The sequence below is a fragment of the Elephas maximus genome, chromosome 3, assembly GCF_024166365.1.
Source record: "Elephas maximus indicus isolate mEleMax1 chromosome 3, mEleMax1 primary haplotype, whole genome shotgun sequence".
In the NCBI taxonomy this organism is placed as follows: domain Eukaryota; kingdom Metazoa; phylum Chordata; class Mammalia; order Proboscidea; family Elephantidae; genus Elephas; species Elephas maximus.
This window is the reverse complement of record NC_064821.1, coordinates 213829356-213856036: the sequence shown is the minus strand read 5'-3', so window position 1 is coordinate 213856036 and position 26681 is coordinate 213829356. Positions and strand designations below refer to the sequence as shown.

The 26681-nt window shown below is 38.4% G+C and overlaps 1 protein-coding gene across 3 annotated transcripts in view; it reads right to left on the bottom strand.

The window, feature by feature from the left end:
* KIFAP3 (kinesin associated protein 3) overlaps positions 1–26681 on the bottom strand; it is a 267451-nt gene that overhangs the window by 158193 nt on the left and 82577 nt on the right. For all 3 annotated transcript variants that reach the window (XM_049881269.1, XM_049881271.1, XM_049881270.1), the window contains exon 10: positions 12676–12838. In XM_049881269.1, the coding sequence (XP_049737226.1) occupies positions 12676–12838 (163 nt within the window). The remainder of the gene's footprint in view (positions 1–12675; positions 12839–26681) is intronic.

Genomic DNA, 26681 nt, shown 5'->3' with positions numbered 1-26681 from the left:
AATAAAAGGAATTATCTGGTTAGGAAATCAGTAATTTCAGATTATCACCCCAACACTAGAACATAGGACAGAGTAATCAGATATCAACCCAGAAAGGGAAATCACAAAAATAAACCAAGGCAAAAAAAACATTCAAAAAAAGGAATCAGTGATGTCATTATGTAAAAGATGACAACATTAAATCAATAAAGAGAGACTAAAGGAAGTAGTCATAGATCTTCCATATAGAGAGGAAATCAAGGCGACATAAAGAGATACAAGTTAGGTTTAAACTTAGAAAAAATAGGGGTAAATATTAAGGTAACCACAAAGGAGACTAACAATCGTACTCATCAAAATAAAATACAAGACAGAGGCTCAGCAAAAACAAATCAACAACAATGAAAAAGAGGAACACACAATTTACAAAGAAAAACAACTATCTAGCGCAAAAAAATAAGTGGAAAAATGAAACTGTCAACAACACACAAAAAAAGACATCAAAATGACAGCACTAAACTCATAAAAAAAAAACTCATACCTATCTATAATTACACTGAATGTAAATGGACTAAATGGACTAATACAGGGACAGAGAGTTGCAGAATGGATAAAAAAGCACAGTCCGTCTTTCTGCTGCCTACAAGAGATACACCTTAGACTTAAAGACACAAACTAAAACTCGAAGCATGGAAAAAAATATACCAAGTGAACAACAATTAAAAAACAGCAGAAGTGGTTATACTAACTTCTGACCAAACAGACTTCAAACTTAAAGCTACCATAAAGGATAAGGAAGGACACCATATAATGATTAAAGGGACAATAAACCAGGAGGACATTACCATATTAAATATTTATACACCCAATCACAGGGCTTCAAGATACATAAAACAAACTCTAACAGCACTGAGAAGCGAAACAGCTCCACAATAGGAGACTTCAACACACCACTTTCAGTGAAGGACAGAACATCCAGAAAGAAGCTCAGTAAAGACACGGAAGAGCTAAATGCCACAATCCACCAACTTGATCTCATAGGCATACACAGAACACTGCATCCAACAACATCCAAGTATACTTTCTTTTCTAAGGTGCATGGAACATTGTCTAGAATAGACCACCTATCAGGCCATAAAGCAAGCCTTAACAGAACCCAAAACATCAAAATATTACAAAGCATCTTCTCTGACCATAAACCCATAAAAACAGAAGTCAATAACAGAAAAATCAGGAAAAAAGATAAATAAAACACATGGAAAGTGAACAATACTTTGCTCAAAAACGATTGGACTATAGAAAAAAATTAAGGATGGAATAAAGAAATTCATTGCATCCAGTAAGATTGAAAACACTTCCTATCAGAACCTTTGGGACACAGCGAAAGCAGTGCTGAGAGGTCAATTTACAGCAATAAATGCACACATAGAAGAAGAAGAAAGGGCCAAAATCCAAGAATTATCACTACAGCTTAAACAAATAGAAACAGAGCAACAAAAGAAATGCTCAGGCACCAGAAAAAAGCAAATAATGAAAATTAGAGCGGAATTAAATGAAACAGAGAACAGAAAAACAATTGAAAGAGTTAACAAGACCAAAAGTTGGTTTTCTGAATAGATTAATAAAGTAGATAAACCACTGGCCAGACTGACAAAAGAAAAACAGGAGACGAAGCAAATAACCGAACGAGAAATGAGATTGACGATATCACAACAGACCCAACTGAAATGAAAAGAATCATAATAGAATAGTATGAAAAACTGTACTCTGACAAATCTGAAAACCTTGAGGAAATGGATGAATTTCTAGAAACACATTACCTGCCTAAACTAACATAGACAGAGACAGAATAACTAAATAAACAAAAGAAGAGATTCAAAAAGTAATTAAAAAACTCCTAACAAAAAAAGCCCTGGCCCTGATGACTTCACTGGAGAATTCTACCATACTTTCAGAGAAGAGTTAACATCACTACTACTAAAGGTATTTCAGAGCATAGAAAAGGATGAAATACTCCCAAATTCATTCTATGAAGCCAGCATAACCCTGATACTAAAACCAGATAAAGACACCACAAAAAAAAAAAAAAAATCACAGGCCAATATCCCTCATGAACACAGATACGAAAATTCTCAACAAAATTTTAGCCAACAGAATTCAGCAACATATCAAAAAACATAATTCTCCACGGCCAAGTGGGATTCATACTAGGTATGCAGGGATGGTTCAACATTAAGAAAAACAATCAATGTAATCCATCACATAAACAAAAAAAAAGAGCCACATGATCTTATCAATTGGTACGGAAAAGGCATTTGACAAAGTCCAACACCCATTCGTGATAAAAGCTCTCAGCAAAATAGGAACAGAAGAAAAATTCCTAAACATAATAAAGGGCATTTATACAAAGCCAACAGTCAACATCATCCTACATGGAGAGAGACTGAAAGCATTCCCCTTGAGGACAGGAACCAGACAAGGATGCCCCTTATCACCGCTCTTAATCAACATTGTGCTGGATGTCCTAGCCAGAGCTATTAGGGTAGATAAAGAAATAAAGGACAACAAATCGGCAAAGAAGAAGTAAAGGTATCTCTGTTTGCAGATGACATGATCTTACACACAGAAAAACCTAAAAAATCCTCAAGAAAACTACGGAAACTAACAAAAGAGTTTAGCAGAGTGTCAGGATACAAGATAAACACACATAAATCAGCTGGATTCCTCTACACCAACAAAGAGAAGGTCGAAGAGGAAATAACCTAATTAATACCATTTATAATAGCCCTTAAGAAGATAGAATACTTAGGCATAAAACTAACCAGAGATGTAAAAGACCTATACAAAGAAAACTATAAGACACTACTGCAAGAAACCGAGAGAGACCTACATAAGTGGAAAAACATACCTTGCTGGTGGATAGGAAGACTCAACATTGTAAGAATATCTATTCTACCCAAAGTGATCTACAGATACAAAGCAATCCCAATCCAAATACCAGTGACATTTTTACTGAGATGGAGAAACAAATCACCAACTTCATATGGAAGGGAAAGAGGCCCCAGATAAGTAAGTGATTACCGAAAAAGAAGAACAAAGTGGGAGGCCTCACACTACCTGATTTTAGAATCTATTATATTGCCACTATTCTCAAAACAGCCTGGTACTAGTACAACAACAGATACATAGACCAACAGAACAGAATTGAGAATCCAGATATAAATCCAACCACATATGAGCAGCTGATATCCAACAAAGGCCCAAAGTCAGTTAAATGGGGAAAAGACAGTCTCTTTAACAAACGGTGCTGGCATAACTGGCTATCCATCTACAAAAAAAATGAAACAAGACCCATACCTCTCACCACTCACAAAAACGAACCCAAAATGGATCCAAGACCTAAATATAAGATCTAAAACGATAAAGATCATGGAAGAAAAAATGGACAATGCTAGGAGCCCTAATACACGGAATAAATAGTACACAAAACATTACAAACAATGTACAAACACCAGAAATTAGATAACTGGGAGGTCCTAAAAGTCAAACACCTATGCTCATCCAAAGACTTCACCAAAAGAGTAAAAAGATTACCTACAGACTGGGAAAAAGTTTTTAGCTACGACATTTCCAACTCAACAACAAAAAGACAAATAACCCAATTAAAAAATGGGCAAAGGATATGAACAGGCATTTTGCCAAAGAAGACATTCAGGCTGCTAACAGATACATGAGGAAATGGTCCCGATCATTAGCTATTAAGAAATGCAAATCAAAACTACAATGAGATTCCATCTCACCCCAACAAGGCTGGCATTAATCCAATAACACAAAATAATAAATGTTGGAGAAGTTGTGGAGAGGCTGGAACACTTATACTCTACTGGTGGGAATGTAAAATGGTACAGCCACTTTGGAAATCAATTTGGCCTCTCCTTAAAAATCTAGAAATAGAACTACTGTAGGACCCAGCAATTCCACTCCTTGGAATATACCCTAAAGAATTAAGAGCCATGGTATATTCAATATTCTCCATATAACACCATAATTCAAAGCTGTCAGTTTTTGGTCTTCCGTATTCATTGTCCAGCTTTTGCATACACATGAGGCAACTGAAAATACCATGGCTTGGGTCAAGAGCACCTTAGTCCTCAAAATGACATCTTTGGTTTTGAACACTTAAAGAGGTCTTTTGCAGCAGATTTGTGCAAGGCAATATGTCATTTGATCTCCTGACTGTTGTGTCCACGGGCATTAATTGTGGATCCACATAAAATGAAATCTTTGACAACTTCAATCTTTTCTCCATTTATCATGTTGTTTATTGGTCCAGTTGTGAGAATTTTTGTCTTTTCCACGTTGAGGTGCAATTCATACTGAAGCCTGTAGTCTTTGATCTTCATCAGTAAGTGCTTCAAATCTGTTAACTTTCAGCAAGCAAGGTTGTGTCCTCTGCCTACTGTAGGTTGTTAATGAGTCTTCTTTCAATCCTGATGCTTGTGCTTCTTCATATAGTCCAGCTCCTCAGATTATTTGCTCAGCATACAGATTGAATAAGTCTGGTGAAGGGATACAACCCTGACACACGCCTTTCCTGACTTTAAACCATGCAGTCTCCTCTTGTCCAAATGACTGCCTCTTGTTGTATGTACAGGTTCTGCATAAGCACAATTGAGTGTTCTGGAATTCCTATTCCTCGAAATGTTATCCATATTTTGTTATGATCCGCACTGCTGAATGCCTTTGAATAGTCAACAAAACATAGGTGAACATTTTTCTGTTATTCTTTGCCTTCAGCCAAGATCCATGTCCGTTTTTCCGTGTCCTCTTCTGAATCCCACTTGAATGTCTGGAGTTCCCTGTCAATGTACTTTTGAATGATCTTCAGTGAAATTTTACTTGCGTGCAATATTAATAATATTGTTTGATAATTTTCACATTTTGTTGGATCACCTTTCTTTGGAATGGGCACAAATATGGATCTCTTCCAGTCGCTTGGCCAGGTAGCTGTTTTCCAAAATTATTGGCACAGACGAATGCTAGCAATGTCGGAGTGAGATGGCCATCTCATTGTAGTTTTGATTTCCATCTCTCTAATGAATAATGGATAATGGGAGCCCTGGTTGCACAGTGGTTAAGAGCTAGGCTGCTAATCAAACGACTGGCAGTTCAATTCCACCGGCTGCTCCTGGAAACCCTATGGGCAGCTCTACTCTGTCCTATTGGGTCACCATGAGTCAGATTCAACTTGATGGCAGCAGGAATGGAAAATGATCGTGAGCATTTTCTCATGCATCTGTTAGCTGACTAAGTATCTTCTTTGGTGAAGTGTCTGTTCATATTCTTTGTTCATTTTTAACTGGATTGTCTTTTTGTTGTTGAGGTGTTGAAGTATTCTATAGTTATAGATCTTAGAGATTATGTCCTTGTTGGATATGTCGTAGCCAAAATTTTTTTCCCAGTCTGCAGGTTCTCTTTGAACTCTTTTGGTGAAGTCTTTTGATGAGCATAAGTGTTTATTTTTTAGGAGCTCCCTGTTGTCTAGTTTATCTTCTGGTGTTTGTGCATTGTCAGTTATGGTTTGTATTGTATTTATGCCATGCATTAAGGCCCCTAGTATTGCCCCTCTTTTTTCTTCCATGATCTTCATTGTTTTAGACTTTTGATCTTTTTTGTGTTAGTTTTTGTGTATGGTATGAGTCATTTTTTTTTTTTTAAACCAATGGACATCCAGTTTTTCCAGTACCATTTGTTAAAAAGACTGTTTTTTTCCCCCATTTAATTGACTTTAGTCCTTTGTCAAAGATCAGCTGACCATAGGTGGATGGATTTACTTCTGACTTCTCGATTCTGTTCCACTGGTCTACGTGTCTGTTGTTCTACTAGTACCAAGCTGTCTTGACCATCGTGGCTGTATAGTAGGTTCTGAGATCAGGTAGTGTGAGGCCTCCTACTCTGTGTTCTTTTTCTTCAGTAATTCTTTGCTTATCTGGGGCCTCTTTTCTTTCCATACAAAGTTGGTGATTAGTTTTTCCATCTTGTTAATAAGAATGCTGTAGGTATTTGGATTGGGATTGCACTATATCTGTAGATTGCTGATATGGCAAAGATTGTGTGTCAACTTGGCTGGGCCATGATTCTCAGATCCCATGATGGGATCTGCTGTGAGTAGCCAATCAGTTGAAAAGGAGTTTCCTTGGGGGTGTAGCCTGCATCCAAATATAAGCATGGTCTGACTTTCTGTTCACTCTGGATCCTACAGCTGCCTCCTGTTTGTCTAACCTTTGGTTCTTGGGACTTGAGCTATCAGCTTATCCGCTCATCTTGGGATTCATCGATCTTCATGGCCTGTGAGTAGATTCCTACTTTCTGACCTGCCTAATCCACAGATTTGGGACATTCCAGCCTCTACAGCTGCATGAGCCATTTCTTTGATATAAATCTCTCTCTATATATATACGTATATGCTTAACTGGTTGTGCTTCTCCAGAGGACCAAGCCTAAGACAATCGCTTTGGGTAAAACGGACATTTTCACAATGTTGAGTCTTCCTATCCATGAGCATAGTATATCCATTTATGTAGGTCTCGTTTGGTTTCTTGCAATAGTGTTTTGTAATTTTCTTTGCATAGGTCTTTTACATGCCTGATTTATTCCTAAGTATTTTATCTCTTTAGGGGCATATGTAATCAATTTTAAAAAGATCTTCATACAAAATGATGAAACATCCTTAATGATGTAAGGCTGGAAAACTTATCAATAAAGATCCATTTTTGAATACTTATTTTTTATATTCTATATATTTTGAGAATAATTTTGCATATGGATAGGTTCCTAACATTTACTGCATTATCTCATTCAACTCTTCCCTATTAATATGTACCGCTATTATCCACATATGACAGACAAGAAAACTGGCATGTAGAGTGTAATTTGGTCATGATCACAGAGATAATAACTAATGAAGCCAATATTCAAAGTCATTACCTGGCTCCAGAATCCTAGCTTTCAATCAGTGTGCTCTATGCCACTATAACTGCTAGATATAGTACATACTGTAGGATTTGCTATTATGTCTCAGAATGTACCACTTAGGGGTGTCTGGTCATGTTGGAATCTTAGCTAAAATTCAGAAATACCGAAAAATATTTTTCAGGGCCATTAAGCTGCTTGCTCAATAATGTTCTAGTTCTCTTCCTTCCAGACATTTCCCCATGCCCACAGTTAGGCAGGACCACGTGAATTGTTTTGACCCATGGATTAAAAACAAAAAAGACATCTGTCACTTCAGGGTGGAAGCCTTTTAGCTAGGCTGCAATTCTCCGTTTTCTCCTCACAGGTGCTATGACAACCTGAAGACTCTATTGGTCTGGGTCCTTGACTGATGTTTGCATGAACCAGCATCTTCTACTCACCTATCGAGGGCACACAATACGAGCAAGAAATCTGTTGTGACTTAACCTACTGAGATCCTAGAATTGTTTATTAAAACATTATAGGCTTGTCCTCATGATCAACACTTTTATTTAATAGATGGGTTTTCCTGAAAATGATAAAACAAAAGGGCCCTTTCTGAGATATGATAAGACAGAAACAACTGTGAAGTTTACAAAATGGTTATGTTCCGAAAGTTCATATCAAATCAGTTATTTGGGATTTAGAACACGGTTTTTCATAGGCTCACTTGATAAAGGGTCTGCAAAAGCTTATACAGACCATAATTTAAATGAAAAACAGTAGAAAATAATGGTGCCATTAAAAGTAATTGTTGAAATAATGTAAAACAAGAGATAGAAACTTGTAGATATTCTCAATACTTGTAAACATTTCAAAATATTTTAGAGAAGCTGAATGCACTGCTCTCTACTGTATTTAATTTCTCCTCAAAATGCACATTTTCTCCCTTTCCTTGATCCTGGAACATCACTAAAAACCCGCTGCCGTTGAGTTGATTCTAAATCACAGTGACTCATCAGTAGGCATTTATTTTGCTTATTATGTATAACTGCCATTAATTTCACGGCTTGTAAATAGAATGATAAGGGTAAAATACAGAAAATCACTAAGCAAAAGGACATGTGAACACTTGAAAATTCAAAAGAGATTGCCTGGGTTAAAATTTAATGACTTGTTAGCAATGAAAGAGGGAAAAAATAGAAAGGGCATGACATACCGAATCCTTACTTACAAGAATATACTTTTTTCTCTCCATAACACTAGTTTAATGGGATTATGTGGCATACATTGTCTTGCAATTATTTTCTCTTAAAGTAATGACTTTAAAGTCTACTTATTAGTCCTCGGATAGATCAAAAGGTGTACACACATAGAAAAGAGCTGAGCAGTAACCAACTTGCTTGTTGCTTTTAATAATTATTCAAATCAGAACACCGTCTTACTATTATGCATTTTTAAGTTTATTCTCCAAGAAGATTTTTGTGGGTATTTTATGAGGAATTTTATTTGGCCAATTATCTATTTTATTTACAATGGGGGGATAAGCCAAGAAATTACTAAGGCAGATCTAAAATGTATAAATAGAATCACAGCGTGTTTAATTAGTTTTTACAGGGCAGCCAAGAATAGAGATAGAAACTTTTAAAGTCCTACATCTCCAGGTAAGAAATGTAAAGTTAGAATAATACCATCTGTTTAATATCGTTAGTATAGGAAATTCTGATGCTCCAGGAATTAATATTTCAAAGAAAATAATGAAGCAACACTATGAAAAAATGGCTTAGAATAGTTTTCGGTTGTTCTCCCTACTCAAAGCTTCCTCATTTCTCCACTGTATGAAGATTCCAAGATCATCACCACAGCTTAGTCACAGCTTAAACTTGCTGTATTTCTTAGGCAATTGTTTAAATATACGCAAATCTCTCTGGCTGTTTTGTCTCCTTTAGTGGTTTCCTCTTCCGACTCTTGTTCACCGATCTGACATTAGGAAAAATAAATAACCCTTACCTCTCCTGAGCTCTACACCCAATATCCTTATAAGATGTCTCCAAACCAATGCAAACCCACTGCTGTTGAGCCGATTCTAACTCACAGCGACCCTACAGGACAGAGTTGAACTGCCCTATAGGGTACTCAAGGCTATAAATCTTTCTGGAAGCAGATTGCCACATCTTTCTCTCACAGAGCAGCTGGTGGGTTTGAATTGCCGACCTTTTTGTGTTTAGCAGCTGAGCGTTTTAACCACTGCGCCACCAGAGCTCCAAGGTGTCTCAAGCATGTCTCAAACTAAATCCGTCACTTACTCCCTCAGACCACTTCCTTCAGACTTCTCTATTTCTCTTCCTGGCATTTGTATTCCAATACTCATTGAACTTTATGCCACTCTTCTCTCTCTCATTGACCATATCCAAACAGTAACCATGTGATAAATCTCTTTTGCCTCATATTCTTCTCTAATTGAGGTTTTCTTTACTTCTTGTCTTGCCTACTGCAACAGGCTATTGGTTTCCTCATCTTTAGACTCTACTTTTAGTCCACCAATACAGTAATATCAGATTAATTTCCCTATAACAGAGGGAAACATTCCCTGTAATGTTTCCCACTATCAACTATGTTAAGTATAAACACCTTAGCATAGTATTAAACTTCGTAATACCACATAAGACACAAACTTACTTTTCCAAACCTATCTCCCACTATTTCCTCAGTTATACTCTATGCCCTAGTTGAAATGGCGAGTTATTCTTCCTCGTACTGGCCTAACTTCATCTGTGCCTTAAGTAATGTTGATCACTTTATCTGAAATACTTTCTACAGTGTCTATCCTTCTTCCTTTGTAAGTATCGCCTTGTTAAAATGACAGTTTCCAATGTACGTCTCAAATGTTACCTTCTCTATCAAGAGTTTTCTAATTCTCTCCCTGCCAATGTGGGAACTTTCTCTGTCTTGAATCACAATAAATGTGCAGACTGAAAAACACTTTTCTATCTTACTTAGCACGGTGGCTAGCTACAGTGGGTTATCAACATCTTACTGAACTTATTAAATTGAATTGAACTGCACACACATTGCAGGGAAATAAAAATAATGCTACCTGTTTTCACAACAAAGACAATATCTACAAGAAAAGCATTTATACTCAGAGAAAGATCAGTCAGCAACACTTACAGAATGTTTACTTTGTACCAAAGAATAATAATAATAAGAAAAATGATAATAAGAGCTAACATTTATTAGAAAATACCATATGCCAGGTACTACTCTAAGTACTTTATGTTTAATATCTCATTTATTCCTCAAAAGAACTCTAAATTGATTATAATCATTATTCTCATTTTAGAGGGAAGGAATGCAAGTCAAAGAGTTTTTTGGTAACTTGCTCAAGGTCACATAGTCAGAAGTAAACAGTCACAATTCTAATAAGACTATCTGACTCCAGAAACTGAGTTCCAGAAGAAATTAAGAAAATATCTATGTATTGAATATGAAATCTTATATTCAAAAAATTACTATTTGTTAAAAGAAAATGAAATAGTTATCATGCAAGTAATTTTCAAAAACAATCTTTTGAATTATTTGGTTCCTCAGCATAACTTACAAGGTAAATATTTTATAAAAGCAGGTGGCTGAATACTAAACAAATCTACTAAACTATGAGTTCCTTCAGGACAAGGTCTGTAATATTTATCTTCATGCACTGAGAATCTGACCTAATGTTTGACACATAATTCCAATAGATACATGATAAATTGAGGGTCATATGAATGAAATTCAAGGCTCATCAATTTTAAAGTTTTCCTTTCCTCCTTAAGTATTTTTATTGCTTTGATTTACCACAAGCAAATTTTGAAAGTGCTCCTTAGTAGAGTTCTAAACTGTGTAACGTAAGTCCTACACAGTATTTGTGGACTGAACAATGGAATAAACGCTCTTGTACTCACCAATGGACTACATTTTTTCTGATTCCTAGCTATAGAGTGAGAAAGAGTGGGGTGCTCTTCCCTAAAACTTATTTTTGGAGGGAGTTTTGAGACCTGTTTATGACTCTGTCTCATCTACTTAACCATGCAGTAGTTAATAAATCAAACTTCAGCAGCAGATGGGGACTCCATGAGATAATGTATATAAAAGCACACAGTAGCATTTAAGAAATGCCAACTATTAGAATTATAAAGATGGTGTCAATAAGACATTGGATTAATAGATATCATATAGCTAAGAATAAACTTAATTTTATTCCACTACTTAAGATTAAATTACTATCAGTAACTTATAAATACTTGAATATAGAAAAGCTAAAAAAAAAAATTAAGAAAAAAGAATGAAACTGCAGAACTAAAACAAAGGAACAAAGTCTTAAAAGATGAGTAAGAATTTGCTGTCTGGTGAAGGCAGGCAATGACATTCCAAGTAGAGGTAAAAGCAGGCAGAGAAGCACTTAGGCATAAAAAAGCTTGTGTGAGGAACTGCAAATGCTTCAGTGCAGCCACCCGAAGAAAACCAGTTGCCACTGAGTCACATACGACTCACGGTGACCCTATGTGTGTCAGCAGCAGGAGTAATACACACGGGATTTTCGATGGTGGATTTTTTATAAGTAGATCACTAGGCCTTTCTTCCCAGGCACCTCTGGGTAAATCTGAACCACCGGCCTGTTGGTTAGCAGTAGAACACGCCAACTACTTGTACCACCCAGGGACCCAGTATGGCCATAGTATAAAGTATAGATTGGGGAGTGGCAGGAATCTATAAAGACAGACACTGGACAGATCCTAAAGGGCTTTCGATGCTCTGTTAAGAAGGTTAATATGTATGAGAGCACAGGAGAGTTAACTCTTGAATTCTTTCTAGCTACACAGACCTTGGAAACCCTGGTGGCATAGTGGTCAAGTGTTATAGTTGCTAACCAAATGGTCGGTAGTTTGAATCCACCTGACGCTCCCTGGGAACTCTATGGGGCAGTTCTACTCTGTCCTATAGGGTCACTATGAGTCAGGATTGACTTGAGGGCAATGGGCTTGGTTTTCATGGTTTATAAAGATGTTATTAATACCTAAAAGAAAACTTTAACTTATAAGTTGTATCCTTCAATACAATATTTTCTAACTCATGCTATACAAAAATGCCTTTTTTTTTTTTACTTAACAATGACAAAAAGGCTCCACATATTCATGTATTTGTAAACAGTACTTAAAAAGCATGGAAGAATATGAGAACATAAATGACATCTGCTTTTTAAAAATATGCTGACCAAAAAAAAACAAATCTGTTGCTGTCGAGTCAATTCCAACTCATAGTGACTCTACAGGACTAAGTAGAACAGCCCCATAGAGTTTCCAAGAACAGCCTGGTGGACTCAAACTGTCAACCTTTTGGTTACAGCTGTAGCTCTTAACCACTGCGCCACCAGGTTTTCTAAAATATGCTGAAGAGAAAATAATTTTCCCTTCTTGTTCCCTGGTAGTACTTGCATACCTTTGCTTTGGTTTAATATGGGTAAATGAAGTCAAAGGTTTAGAAGTTTCTATTCCATTTCATTTCACAGTACTGTGGAAATCCTAGCACAGATCATTATCATTAATTTATTCTGCTTATTTTTATGATTCAGTTCCCACAGTCCCAATCAAAGGCCACGTTCAGAATGCTTTCTTGTCCAGCAGGCTATCTAACACAGAACTCAATCTTCCACTAAGGATGGAAAGCCCAAGCAACACTACTGTTCGTTTTCAAAAAGCATACCTAGAAGTGCAGTGAGTTTGGGAAGCAGTCCAACTTGTACCATCTTATTTCTCAGTCCTGTGTCAAAGGACAGATTCAGTAAAAGCCGAAGGGTGATATTCAGCAGGTCTTCATGCTCACAAGGTATCATTTTTACCAGTTTTTCAACAATATCCATTTCCACCTATGTAAAATAATAATATAAATGCAGTGAGGTTCTGTAGCAAAACAAGACAAAAAGATTACAAGTATCTATTTTCCTTTGTTTTTACCATACTGTAGATCTATTTTATAAGTAATTATGTCCTAATCTATATATTCCTATTTTAATCTATAAACTTCCATGAAATAAAACTTTTGAGGAGAAAAGACATATTCCCACATCTTCCCCTCTTTCCCCTCCCTTCCTCATTTAACAGCTTCAACTAGAACACAAAATACATTTGATCCTTGAAAACACTCTATGTTACTGAACACCATCGGCTAAGTGCTAGGCCTTGGGCTAATCAAACAAGACCTGGTCTTGGCCTTCATGGATTATATGGTCTAAAAAGAGAGCGGACAGGTATGACAAATAATTAAAACACAACGTGATGAAAAAAGAAATGTGTGAAGTGCTTTGGAAGCTACGTGGAGGGAACTACTAACCAACCTAGAAAAACAGGAGACTTCAAGTTAGGAACAAAGATGAATAAGAATTTGTGCTCTGGTGAAGAAAGGCAATGACGTTCCAGGAAGAGGGAAAACAGGTGGAGAAGCACTTAGGCATAAAAGAGCCTGTTTAGGGACATGCTTCAGTATGGCCATAACAGAAAGGGTATGTTGGGGAGTGGTATGAGTCTATAAAAATAGACATCGGATAAATTATAAAGTGCTTTTAATGCTTATAGTAACGTTCAACATTATCCTATAGGCAGTAGAGTATCATGAGTGATTTTAGGGGCAGGCCTGATGTGGTCATCCTAGCACTAGATAAATAAATAAGCAAGCAAGCAAATAAATAAATTTACATATAATAAATGAATAAGTGGCACTGTATAGGACAGACCAGAATAGGTAGAAACCAAAGGCAGGCAGTTAGGAGTATATTGTATTAGACAGGTGAGATGTGATCTGGGTCTGAATCAAAGAAAGGATAAAGAACTTGAAGGGAAAAGAAAAATAATTTTAGAGGTATTTAGGATAAACAGTTAAAATAAAAGCACTTGGATGAGAAGATGGAAGCACTCAGGATGACTCTCAGGATTCGCTTGGCCAATGTGTTGGGGGTGTCTAAGATTACCCTGGGTTTGGTGATTTACTAGAAGACCCAAAGAACTCAGCATATGGGTGCACTTATGGCTATGATTCATTACAGTGAAAGGACAGAAAGCAAAACTGACAAAGGGAAAAGGCGTATAGGGTGAATTCCAGAGGAAACCAGGTACAAACTTCCAAGTCTCTCCTTATAGCCACAGAAGACATGCTTAATTCCTCTAGCATCAAACTGTGACAACACACGTGAAATGCTGCCTACAAGGGAAGCTCCTTAGTACTCAATGCTTGAAGTTTTATTGGGGCTAATCATATACACACTCCCTGCCTAAGAGGTACCAAAATTCCAAACTCTGAGAAGGAAAGAAGGCGTTCAGCGTAAACAGCATTGTTTTGACAAACACTTCAGGCAGCACACTAAGCCACCCTCCTCAGTCAAGGAATTGCGGGAATACTCCAAAAACCCAAATTCCCACACACCAGCCATGATGAACCTTGCCAGCAGGCACTCCTAAGGATAGCAGTCTTAGGCCTACTTTCTACACAGTCAATAAGGTGGATGTAGGTGCCACTAGCCAAGACCTGTAAATGGAAAAGTGGGTCTAAAACAAAGCAGGACAGAAAGTAATTAGCTTAATTTTTGTTATGTTTAATCTGAGATAATACTGAGTGAATATCTGAAAATCTTACTACAAAACTCAGAAGAGATGTTGGGCTCCAAGTAGTAGCTGAAACTCTAGGATAGGGGTCAACAAACCGTGGCCAGTAGGCTTAATCTTGCTCACCATCTGTTTTAATACTACTCATTGCTAAGAATGGTTTGGGGTTTTACATTTTTAAATGGTTAAAAATAAAACAAAAGAAGAATAATATTTCATGACATTTGAAAATTATATGAAATTCAGATTTCAGTTTCCATAAATAAAGTTTAACTGGAACACCACCATGCTCATTTACATACCATCTATGGCTGCTTTCATACCATGCTTACGCACTGTTGCAACAGAGAAAATATGATATACCAGGCCTAAAATACTGACTTTCTGGCCCTTTACAGTATGAGTTTGCCAACCTCTGCTTTAAAAAAAAACCCAAAACCAAACCCATTGCTGTCGAGTCCATTCCAACTCACAGCGACCCTACAGGACAGAGTGGAACTGCCCCATAGAGTTTCCAAGGAGCGACTGGTGGATTCAAACCCTCGACCTTCTGATTAGCAGCAGTAGCTTTAGGGTATGATAAAATTGCTTTAGGAGGCTTTGCTTTAGAGTGAAAAAATCATAGAGGACAGAAGTTATTTGGTAATGTAAGCCCTGCATTCACATTTTTAAGGGTAGCAACACCAGGAAAATTTGGTTATAAAAACACTTCTCATTGTTATTTACAAAACAATGGCTAAAAAGGAGAAAAAAATCTATGTAAGTACATATTTTATTTTTGTATCATTACCAACCTATTACCCCATTGCCAATGAGTTGATTTCAACTCATAGCGACCCTATAGGACGGAGTAGAACTGTCTCATAGGGTTTCCAAGGCTGGAATCTTTAGGGGAACAGACTGCTCATCTTTCTCCCATTCAGCAGCTTGGCGGGTTCGAACCACCAACCTTTTCAGTTAGTAGCCAAGCGTTTAACCACTGCTCCACCAAGGCTCCTTATCATTACCAAAGAATTTAGAAAAATTTTCACTCTACTTTTTTTTTCATGGGAAGTCTAAAGCATTTATTTAGACCATCCTTTTCATATCTTCATTGCTACCCTTAACTGACGTCATAAAAATCACATCAGTAATCGAACCCTCATTATACTTTAATCCTCTTCATTCCATGCCAAAGGGATAAACGTAAATTTTTTTTTACGTTAAATTGATAAATCCATGACTAACTCTTCCTTCACACTTACACCTATACTCCATAGCCACCCCACAGTCAGACTCTAGGGCTCTCCACTAAAGAGGACAAATCTATCTCCACAGGCTAATTTTGTTTCTCTCTTGTATTAGGCCTTCTCAGAAGCCTGGGTCTATCATTGATTCGTTAACTTTCTAGAATAATTACCACAGAGGAAAACTCCTATTTGTTACATTTATAAAAAAGTATAATTCTATCACTAGCTCCATTGATCACAGCAGATAACTATTTTCCAGCTTTATTTATTTACTTATTTCTTGACTAAGCACTGGATACAGATCGGTGAACAAAAAAGAAATGGTTCATGAAATTTATGTTCCAGAGGGGGTTAAATACAGCATAGAAGCAATTATAAAGTTATTTAATGATAACTGCATACCTATTATAAGAGAAAAAAGAACAGATAACCATGATGGCATATAAAGAGGTGGACCTGATAAAATCTCAGTGTGGGTAATTGTCAAGAAAGGCTTCTCTGAGGAAAGATAACCTTGCAGACGCACAGAAGTTACCTGAAGTAAGTAAGAGGGGAGAGAAAGAGTGGTCTAGATGGAAAAAAAAAAAAAAAAAAAAAAGTGCAAAGGCCCTTGCAAGAGATGAAAAATAGGGCATTCAAGCAACTCTTCAGAAACTGTCATTCTGATTACAGTGTGGAGAATGGATTGGAAGGATGGAAGTAGTAAGATTAAGACACTATCACAGTAGTCAGGTAGAAGAATTAGTGATTAAGAAAAGTAGGTAGAGCTTCAAACTTCCTCTTAGGATTTAAAAAGCTGGAAAGAATGTGGTTCCCACTCTAACCAAATAACTTACAAAACTGTACCTTTTTTCGAACCCTCAGAGAGCTGAGGTATCACAGCAATCAACTAGCCTGACATCTAAAGAGAACAGGCAACCCAAAGGAGATAGGCCATGAGCACGAACTTACATAGGGCAAAGCACTGGAGGAAGATGGAACTGCCATAGATGCAATTAAGACTGCAGCTAAAAAATTTACGCAAATTACTGAAGTGTGAACTAGGCTGAGACTATAGAACCCTGAAACTACAGATGCTCAGGGAGTCTATACCCACTTACAGGCTCTTTTCCATGGACCTCATCAGAAGTTCATGAGAAGGACTGGGGACAGGACAAGAGATGAAAGACAACTTCTCTCAGTTGTGGGCATCTGGGGGAGGGCACAGCTGCCACCTGGGAAAGGGTACAAAACCTAATGCAGATTCTTTGCTCTTATGTCTCCTACAAAAGATACAGGCCACTTGAGAAAGGTCAGTGAATCCTGTCACACCTAAAACACAAGGGAAGACCCACTGCAGCTGAGAGACAGAATGAGGAAAGTCCTCTGCTACTGGGGAAACGTGGGCAGGATGACTTATCAAGACCCATACCCAAGACCATGAACACAGGGCCAGCCTAAGTCAAAATAATGAAGAATACCATAATGAAAGACAAACCATTGTCAAGAGACAAAGCAATCAACAGAACTAGACTATAGGTGTCTTAGTTACCCACTGCTGTTTCAACAGAAATATCACAAGTGTGTGGCTTTTAACAGCTCAACCGGACTAGCAAGAGCCAAGTAACAAATGTTGCTGTGTGCCACTGAGTCAATTTCTATTCATAGCAACCCTACAGGGCAGGGTATAACTGCCCCATAGGGTTTCCAAGGCTTTAATCTTTCTTTTTTTTCATTTGTGCTTTAGGTGAAAGTTTATAGCTCCCATTAATTTGTCATACAAAGTTATTCACACATTGTTATGTGACACTAGTTGCAATCCCTATAATGTGACAGCACACTCCCCCTTTCCACCCTAGGTTTCCGTTATTCATCCAACCAGCTCTTGTACTTTTCTGCCTTCTTATCCTACCTCCGGACAAGTGCTGCCCATTTGGTTTCGTGTATCTGCTTCAACTAAGAGGCACACTCTTCACAAGTATTATTTTACGTTTTATAGTTCTATCTAATCTTTGTCTGAAGGAAAAGTGGGCTTCAGGAATGGTTTTAGTTCTGGGTTAACAGAGAGTCTTGGGGCCATGGCTTTGGTAGTTCCTCCAGTCTCAGTCAGGACACTAAGTCTGATCTTTTTATGTGAATTTCAGTTCTGCTCCACATTTTTTTCTGTTCTGTCAGGGACTCTCTATTTTCTGTTGGGGCAGTCACTGGTGGTAGCCGGGCACCATCTAGTTCTTCTGGCATCAGGCTGATGGAGTCTCTGGTTTATGTGGTCTTTTGTCTCTTGGGCTAATATTTTCCTTGTGTCTTTGGTGTTCTTCAGTCTCCATTGCTCCAGGTGGGTTGGGACCAATTGAAGCATCTTAGATGGCCTCTCATAAGCTTTTAAGACTGCATATGCCACTCACCAAAGTGGGATGCAGAACATTTTCTTAATCAAATTTTTTATGCCAACTGACCTAGACACCCCCTGAAACCATGGTCCCCAGCCCCTAGTCCCAGCTACTCTGTCCCACAAAGTGTTGTGTTGTGTTCAGGAAACTTAGCTTTTGGTTTAGTACAGTTGTGCTGACTTCCCCTGTATTGTGTGTCCTTCCCTTCACCTAAGATGATCTTTATGAAAGCAGATTGCCACATCTTTCTCCCATGCAGTGGGCTGGTGGGTTTGAACTGACAACCTTTCAGTTAGCAGCCAAGTGCCTAACCACTGTGCCACCAGGGATCCTAAGTAACAAATAATGGCAGTATATTACTTGGGGTAAGTTGAAGAATAAGAACAGGTATCCTTTCTAGAGCACAAGCACACCAGGAAAGCCTAAAGCTTAGTATAGGCTACAAACATTGAGAAAAAATCCTCTGGCATACAACCAGCCACCCTTTCCCCACCACTTTTTATAGGTGATGCTTGAAGAATTTGAAGCTGATGATCTACTGAGGGTAACAAAATCCAGCTAAACTCCTAAGGAGAATGACTTAATCCCCTGCATTACAGGCCTTACAAAAAAAAAAAAAAGCTCTGAACATTTCCAGACACAAACAGTATTCATCTCAGTCTCTACTGATCTACACGATATTCAACTTTCAACAAAAAATTATGAGTACAAGAAAGAGTAAGAAAAACAAACCATAGTTAAGAGACAAAGCAATAACAGAACCAGACTCAGTGACTTAGTTATCTAGTGCTACTATAACAGAAATACCACAAGTGGGTGGCTTTAACAAACAGCAATTTTTTCTTTCACAGTTTAGGAGGCTAGAAGTCCGAACTCAGGAGACCAGCTCCAGGGGAAGGCTTTCTCTCTGTGTTGGCTCTGGGGAAAGGTCCTTGTCATCAATCTTCCCCTGGTCTAGAAGCTTCTCAGCACAGGGAACCCAGGTCCAAAGGACGCGCTCCACTGCAGGCTCTATTTGCTTAGTGGTAATTTTTTTTAATGGAGGTCCCTCTCCTCTCTGCTTGGTTCTTTTATATCTCAAAAGAGGTTGACTCAAGATACAACTTAATCCTGTAGATTGATTCCTGCCACATTAACATAACTGCCAGGAATCCTGCCTCATTAACATCATAGAGGTTAGGATTTATAACACACTAGATCAAAAAATGGCAGATAACCAGACAATACTGGGAATCATGGCCTAGCCAAGTTGACATACATATTTTGGGGGACATAATTCAATCCATAACATTACGCCCCCTACCCCCGAGAATTCATGTCCTTCCTTGCCACATGAAAACACATTTACCCCATCATATCATCTCAAATGTCTTAAATCAACTCTAGGTCCAAATTTCATCTTGGGGCAAAATTCCTCTTCATCTGTGAAATTTAGGATACAAGATATCTGCTTCCAAAGTACAGTGGTGGAACAGGTACAAGGTAGACATTTACATTACAAATGGGAGAAACTGGAGGGAAAGAAGGGATAACAGGAACCAAGCAATTCAGCAGAACATATTACATTAGCTCTCAAGGTTTGAAAACAGTCCTGTTTTCTGAGACCATTTAGACAATGGCCCTGCCTTCCAGACTCTGGGTTTTGGCCACATTCTCCAGATTCTGGGTGGAGAGCCCTTGGCCTGGGCTTCAGCTCTGCCTCCTAGGCCCACTGGAATGGCAAGTCTGCTCTCTTGCATTTGGGTAGCCTGCACCATTCTCCTAGTCTGTCCAAGTGGTTACCTTACCCCCTTGGCCCTGGCAGCCCCCTTTCATCTGCCCCTTGGGCACAGCAGCCCCACCCCCTCAGTTTTGAGTGGTGGATCTGGCCCCATTCTGCTGGCACTCATGAAAGGCAACTCCACTTTCTGGAACCAAGTTGGTGAAAATCTTACTCTTTGAAACGCAGGAGGCTAGGGCCCAACCCTTTGAGACCAGCAGGCCATGGTTTCACCTTTTGAGACCCCAGAGGTCGTGACTCTACCTTTTGAGACCGAGGCAGCTCTGCTTCCTGTATTCCTTGTCCCTTCAGCTTCTGTTTCCTGGTTCCTTGGCCTCTTGGCCCCTTGAGCCCCAGGGCCAGCTGGCATCTGTCCTGCTTGGGCAAGCATTCCAAAGCTCTTTAGCTCTACTGATAAGTGCCCGGAGGTACCCAACTCCGCCAATAAACCTTGGCAGGAAGGCACTCTCTGTGGGCAGGTTCCCACACTGTCTCATGCTGGTCGCCTGGTTCTGCTGCTGCTGTTTCTCTGCTGTTGCTTCTTATCATCTGCGCTGTCTTCGATGTCACGTCCCTCCTCACTTCCTTCTGAGCCCCCACCAGATTGTCTTTGACATCCATAATTTCACCAATAGTCTTTTCAAGGCAATCTAGACTTCTACTACTAGGCACTTCCAAATTCGTCTAGCCTCTACCCATTACTCAATTCCAAAACTGCTTTCACATTGTAGGTATCTGTTACAGCAGCACCCACTCCTGGCACCAAATTTTGTCTTAGTTCCCTAGTGCTACTGTAAGAGAAATACCACAAGTGGATGACCTTAAAAAACAGAAATTCACTCACAGTTCTGGCAACTAGAAGTCAAAATTCAGGGCACCAGTTCCAGGGGAAAGCTTTCTCTCTCTGTTGGCCCTGAGGAAAGGTCTTTGTTAGCAATCTTCCCCTGGTCTAGGAGCTTCCCAGTGCAGGGACACCAGGTCCAAAGGACACGCTCCACTGCTGGCTCTACTTGCTTGGTGGCAATGACTCTTCTCTACTCGACTCTCTCTTTTATGTCTCAAAAGAGGTTGAATCAAAGTACAATCCAATCCTGCAGATTGAGTCCTGCATCATTAATATAACTGGCTCTAATCCTGCCTAATTAACACCACAGAGATTAGGATTTGCAACACACAAGATAAACACATGCGATCACAAAATGGTGGACAATCATGCAGTAATGGGAATCATGGCCTAGCCAAGTTGACACATTTTTGGAGGACACAATTCAATCCATAACAATGACTATTATTCAGATTTATACACCAACCACTAATGCCATAGATGAAGAAACTGAAGATTTTTACCAGCTTCTGAAGTCTGAAATTGATCAAGCATGCAATAAAAATGCACTGATAATTAATTACTAGTGATTAGAATGCAAAAGCTGGAAACAAAGGGTGAGTAGTTAGGAAATAAGTCCTTGCTAATTTTTTTTTTTTTAATAGAAAGGACGCTGGAGATTGCATGATAGAATACTGCAGGAACAATAACTTATTCATTGCAAGCACCTTTTTTCAACAGTATAAACGGTGACCAAACACTTGGACCTCACTGGATGTAATACACAGGAATCAAACTGACTACATCTGTGGAAGGAGATGATGGAGATGCTCAATATCATCACTGAGAAAAAGCCAGAGGCCGACTGTAGAACAGACCATCAATTACTGCTCATGTGCAAATTTAAGCTGAAGCTGAATTTAAAAACAAATCCATGAGAGCCAAAATATGACCTTGAGTATATCCCATGTGAATTTAGAGACCATCTCAAGAATAGATCTGACAAACTGAACATTTATGATCAAAGACCAGATGAGTTATGGGATGAAATATGGGACATCCTATGTGGAGAAAGCAAAAGGTCACTAAAAAGACAGGAAAGAAAAGACCAGAATGGATTATAGAAGAGACTCTGAAACTTGCTCTTGAATGGAGGGCAGCTAAAGCCAACGGAAGAAATGTTGAAGTAAAAGAGCTGAACAGAAAATTCCAAGGGTAGCTTGAGAAAACTAAGTATTGTAATGAAAAGTGCAAAGACTTAGAGTTAGAAAAGCAAAAGGGAAGAACATGTCCAGCATTTCTCAAGCTGAAACAACAGAAAAAAAAAATTCAAGCCTTGAGTTGCTATACTGAAAGATTCCAGGGGCAAAATACTGAATAACACAGGAAGCATCAAAAGAAGACTGAAAGAATACACAGTCACTGTACCAAAATGAACTAGCTGACATTCAACCATCTGAAAAGGTAGCATATGATCAAGAACCAATGGTACTGAAGGAAGACGCCCAAGATGCATTGAAGGCACTGGTGAAAAACAAGCCTCCAGGAATTGACGGAATACCAACTGAGATGTCTCCACAAAAGGATGCAGCACCAGACATACGCACTCTTCTAAGTCAACAAATTTGGAAGACAGCTACTTGGCCAACTGACTGAAAGAGATCCCTATCTGTGCCCATTTCAAAGAAAAGTGGTCCAATAGAAAGTAGAAAATATTGAACAACATCATTAATATCGCACAGAAGTAAAACTTTGCTGAAGATCATTCAAAAGTGGTTGTAGCAGTATATCGACAGGCAACTGCCAGAAATTCAAGCTGGATTCACAGTAGGACATGGAATGAGGGATATCACTACTCATGTCAGAAGGATACTGACTGAAAGCACAGAATGCCAGAAAGATATTCACCTGTTTTCTTGACTATGCAACAGCATTCGCTGTGTGGATCATAACAAATTACGGAAAACACGGCGAAAGAATGGGAATTCCAGAACACTTAACTGTACTCATGAGGAACCTGTACATAGACAAAGAGGCAGTAGTTTGAAAAGAACAAGGGGATACTGCATGGTTTCAAGTAAGAAAGGTATACGTCAGGGTTGTATTCTTTCACCATACTCATTCAATCTGTAGGCTGAGCAAATTATTCAAGAAAACAGATTTTATGAAGAAGACTGCAGCATTAGGATTCAAGGAAGATTAACAACCTGTGACGTGCGAATGACACAAACTTGCTTGCTGACAGCGAAGAGGACTTGAAGTACTGACTGATGAAAATCAAAGGCTACAGTGTTCAGTATGAATTACACCTCAATATAAAGAAATCAAAAATCCTCACAACTGGGCCAATATGCAAAATCATGATAAACGGAGAAAATATCGAAGTTGTCACGGATTTCATGTGACTTGGATCCATAATGAATGCCCATGGAAGCGGCAGTCAAGAAATCAAACAATGTATTACACTGGGCAAACATGCTGCAAAAGACCTCTTGAAAGTGTTCTAAAGCAAAGCTGTCATGTTGAAGATTAAGGTGTGCCTGACCCATGCCATGGTATTTTCAATTGTTTCACATGCATGCGAAAGCTGGACAATGAAATAAGACTGAAGAACTGATACCTCTGAATTATGGTCTTGGTGAAGAACACTGACTATACCATGGAATGACAGAGGAATGAACAAATCTGTCTTGGAAGAATGCTCCTTAAAAGTGAGGATGGCAAGACCTATTCTCACATACTTTGGATGTGTTACCAGGAGGGACTAGTTCTTGGAGAAGAGCATCATGCTTGGTAAAGTAGAAAATCAGCGAAAGAGAGGAAGACCCTCAATGAGATGGATTGACACGGTGGCTGCAACAATGGGTTCAAGCATACCAACAATGGTGATGATGGCCCAGGACCAGGCAGCATTTTGTTCTGTTGTAAACAGGGTAGCTATGAGTCAGAACTGACTTGATGGCACAAAAGAGATAGATCAATAGAATTATCCAAACTGAACAAAAAAGGAATAAAAAAACTCAATAACATCTAAGAACTGTGAGACAATATAGAATAGACTAACATGTGTAATTAGAATAGAGTAGAAGAGAAAAAGAAAGGGACAGAAGAAATACTTAAAAAGGTAATGGCTATGCTAGGGACCCGAATACATGGCCTAAATATAATACAAACCATAACTAACGATGCACAAACATCAGAAGACAAACTAGATAACTGGGAGCTCCTAAAAATTAAACACTTATACTCATCAAAAGAATAGGAAGAGAACCTACAGAATGGAAAAAAAATTTTGGCTACAACATATCCAAAAGGGCTTAATCTCTCAAATCTTTGAATACTTCAACACCTTAACAACAAAAAGACAAATAATCCAATAAGAAAAACGGGCAAAGGATATGAACAGATACTTCACCAAAGACATTCAGGCAGCTAACAGGCATATGAGGAAATGTTCGTGATCTTTAGGCATCACAGAAATGCAAATCAAAACTACAATAAGATACCATCTCACCCCAACGATACTGGCATGATTCAAAAAACAGAAAATAACAAATGTTGGAGAGGCTGCAGGGAGATTAGAACTCTTATGCACTGCTGGTTTAAAATGATACAACCACTACGGAAAACAATACGGTGCCTCCTTCAAAAGCTAGAAATAGAAATACCATATGATCCAGCAATCCTACTCCTTGGAATATATGCTAGAGAAATAAGAGCTGTCACACGAATAGACATATGCACACCCATGTTCACTGCGGCACTCTTACTATAGTAAAAAGCTAGAAACAACCTAAGTGCCCATCAACAGATGAATGGATAAACAAGTTATGTTACGTACACACAGTGGAATACTACACAATGATAAAGAACAATGATGATTCCGCAAAATATCTCACAACATGGCTGAATCTGGAGGGTATTATGCTGAGTGAAATAAGTCAATCACGAAAGGACAAATATGGCATGAGACCACTATCATAAAAAACCAAGAAAACTTTTCACACAGAATAAAACAATCTTTGCTGGTTAAGAGGAACGGGAAGGCTGGGGTGGGGAAATTGCTAACCAGATAGTAGACAAGTGGTAACTCTGGTGATGAGAAATACAATACACAATATAGGGAAAGTCTGAACAACTTTACCAAGGCAAAGTCGTAGAAGCTTCCTAGACACATCCAAACACCTTGAGGGATCAAGTTCCTAGGGCTGAAGGTTGTGGAACACTGTCTCAGAGGACATCTAGGTCAACTGGCATAACATAGTTCATAAAGAAAATGTTCTACATCTTACTTTGGTGAGTAGCATCTGGGGTTTTAAAAGCTTACGAGTGGCCATCTAAGATACATTTACTGGACCCATTCTACCCAGAGCAAAGCACAATGAAGAAAACCAAAGACAAGGAAAATATTAGTCCAAAGGCCTAATGAACCACATGAACCACAGCCTCCACCGGCCTGAGCCCAGAAGAACTAGATGGTGCCTGGCTACCACCACTTACTGCTCTGACAGAGATCACAGTAAAGGGTCCCCAGACAGAGTGGGAGAAAAATATAGAACAAAATTCAAATTCACAAAAAAAGACCAGACTTACTAGTCTGACAGAGACTGGAAGAACCCCCAAGACTATGGCCCCCAGGCACTCTGCTAATTCAGAACTGAAACCAGTCCTGAAGTTCATCATTCAGCCAAAGATTAGACGGCCCTCTAAAACAAACAATAGTACATGTAAGGAATGTGCTTCTCAGTTCAACCGAGTATATAAGACAAAATAGGGAATAACTGCCCAAAAACAAAGATGAACATGCCAGAAGGGACATGAAAACTGGCGGAATGGATATGAGGAACCTGGGGTAAAAACAGAAGAGTGAAGAGTACTGACACATTGTGGGGATTGCAACCAATGTCACAAAATAATTTACATATAAATTTTTGAACGAGAAGCTAATTCATGCTGTAAACCTTCACCTAAAGCAGTATTAAAAAAAAAGATAATCACTGAGGATTTCCCAAAAATAATGAAAGATATCAAACCATAGATCCAAGCTCATAGAACCCCAAGCAAAATAAACACAACACACACACTCACATACATGAACACATTCTTAGTCATATTATATTTATATTGCTGAAAACCAATGATAAAAGAGAAAATACTGAATGTAAGCAAAGAATAAAAGACTGATTACATATACAAAAGAAAGATAAGAATTATGGCAGCGTTCTTGTCAAAAACAATGAAAGCTAAAGTGACATTTATAAAGTGCTGGGAGAGAGGAACTGTCAACCTAGAATTCCGTATTCAGTGAAAATACATTAAAAAAATGAAATCAAAAGCTTCAATAAAACTGATAAACCACTAACTGGAATAACCTAGGAAAGAAAGGGAGAAGAAATAAATTACCAAAATCAGAATGAAACGGGAAAAAAATAATATGAGGCCTTCAGAGATTAAAGAGATAAGAAAGGAATAGTGCAGAAGATTGTATGCCCATATATTCAACAATATAGATGAAATGAATAAATTCCTTAAGAGACACAACCACAAACCTACCATTCAAGAAATAGATAACCTGAATAGTCCTATATCTACTAAAGAAATTCACAGAAACTCCAGGCCCAGACAGCATTTACTGGCTAATTCTACCAAACATTTACAATAGAAATAACACAAGCATTAGAGCAAGATATTACAAGAAAACTGCAGACCAATAATCCCTCATAAGCACAGATACAAAAATCCTCAAAAATATGTTAGCTAATCAAAACTAAGGAATCATAAAAAGAGCAATATATGACCAAGTGATGTTAATGGGGCCCTGGTGGTACAACAGTTAAGTGCTTGGCTGGTAACTAAAAGGTGCAAACCCACTAGTTGCTCTGCAGGAGGAATAAGGTGCAAAGGCAATTCGGTGGAGAAAAGGACAGTCTTTCC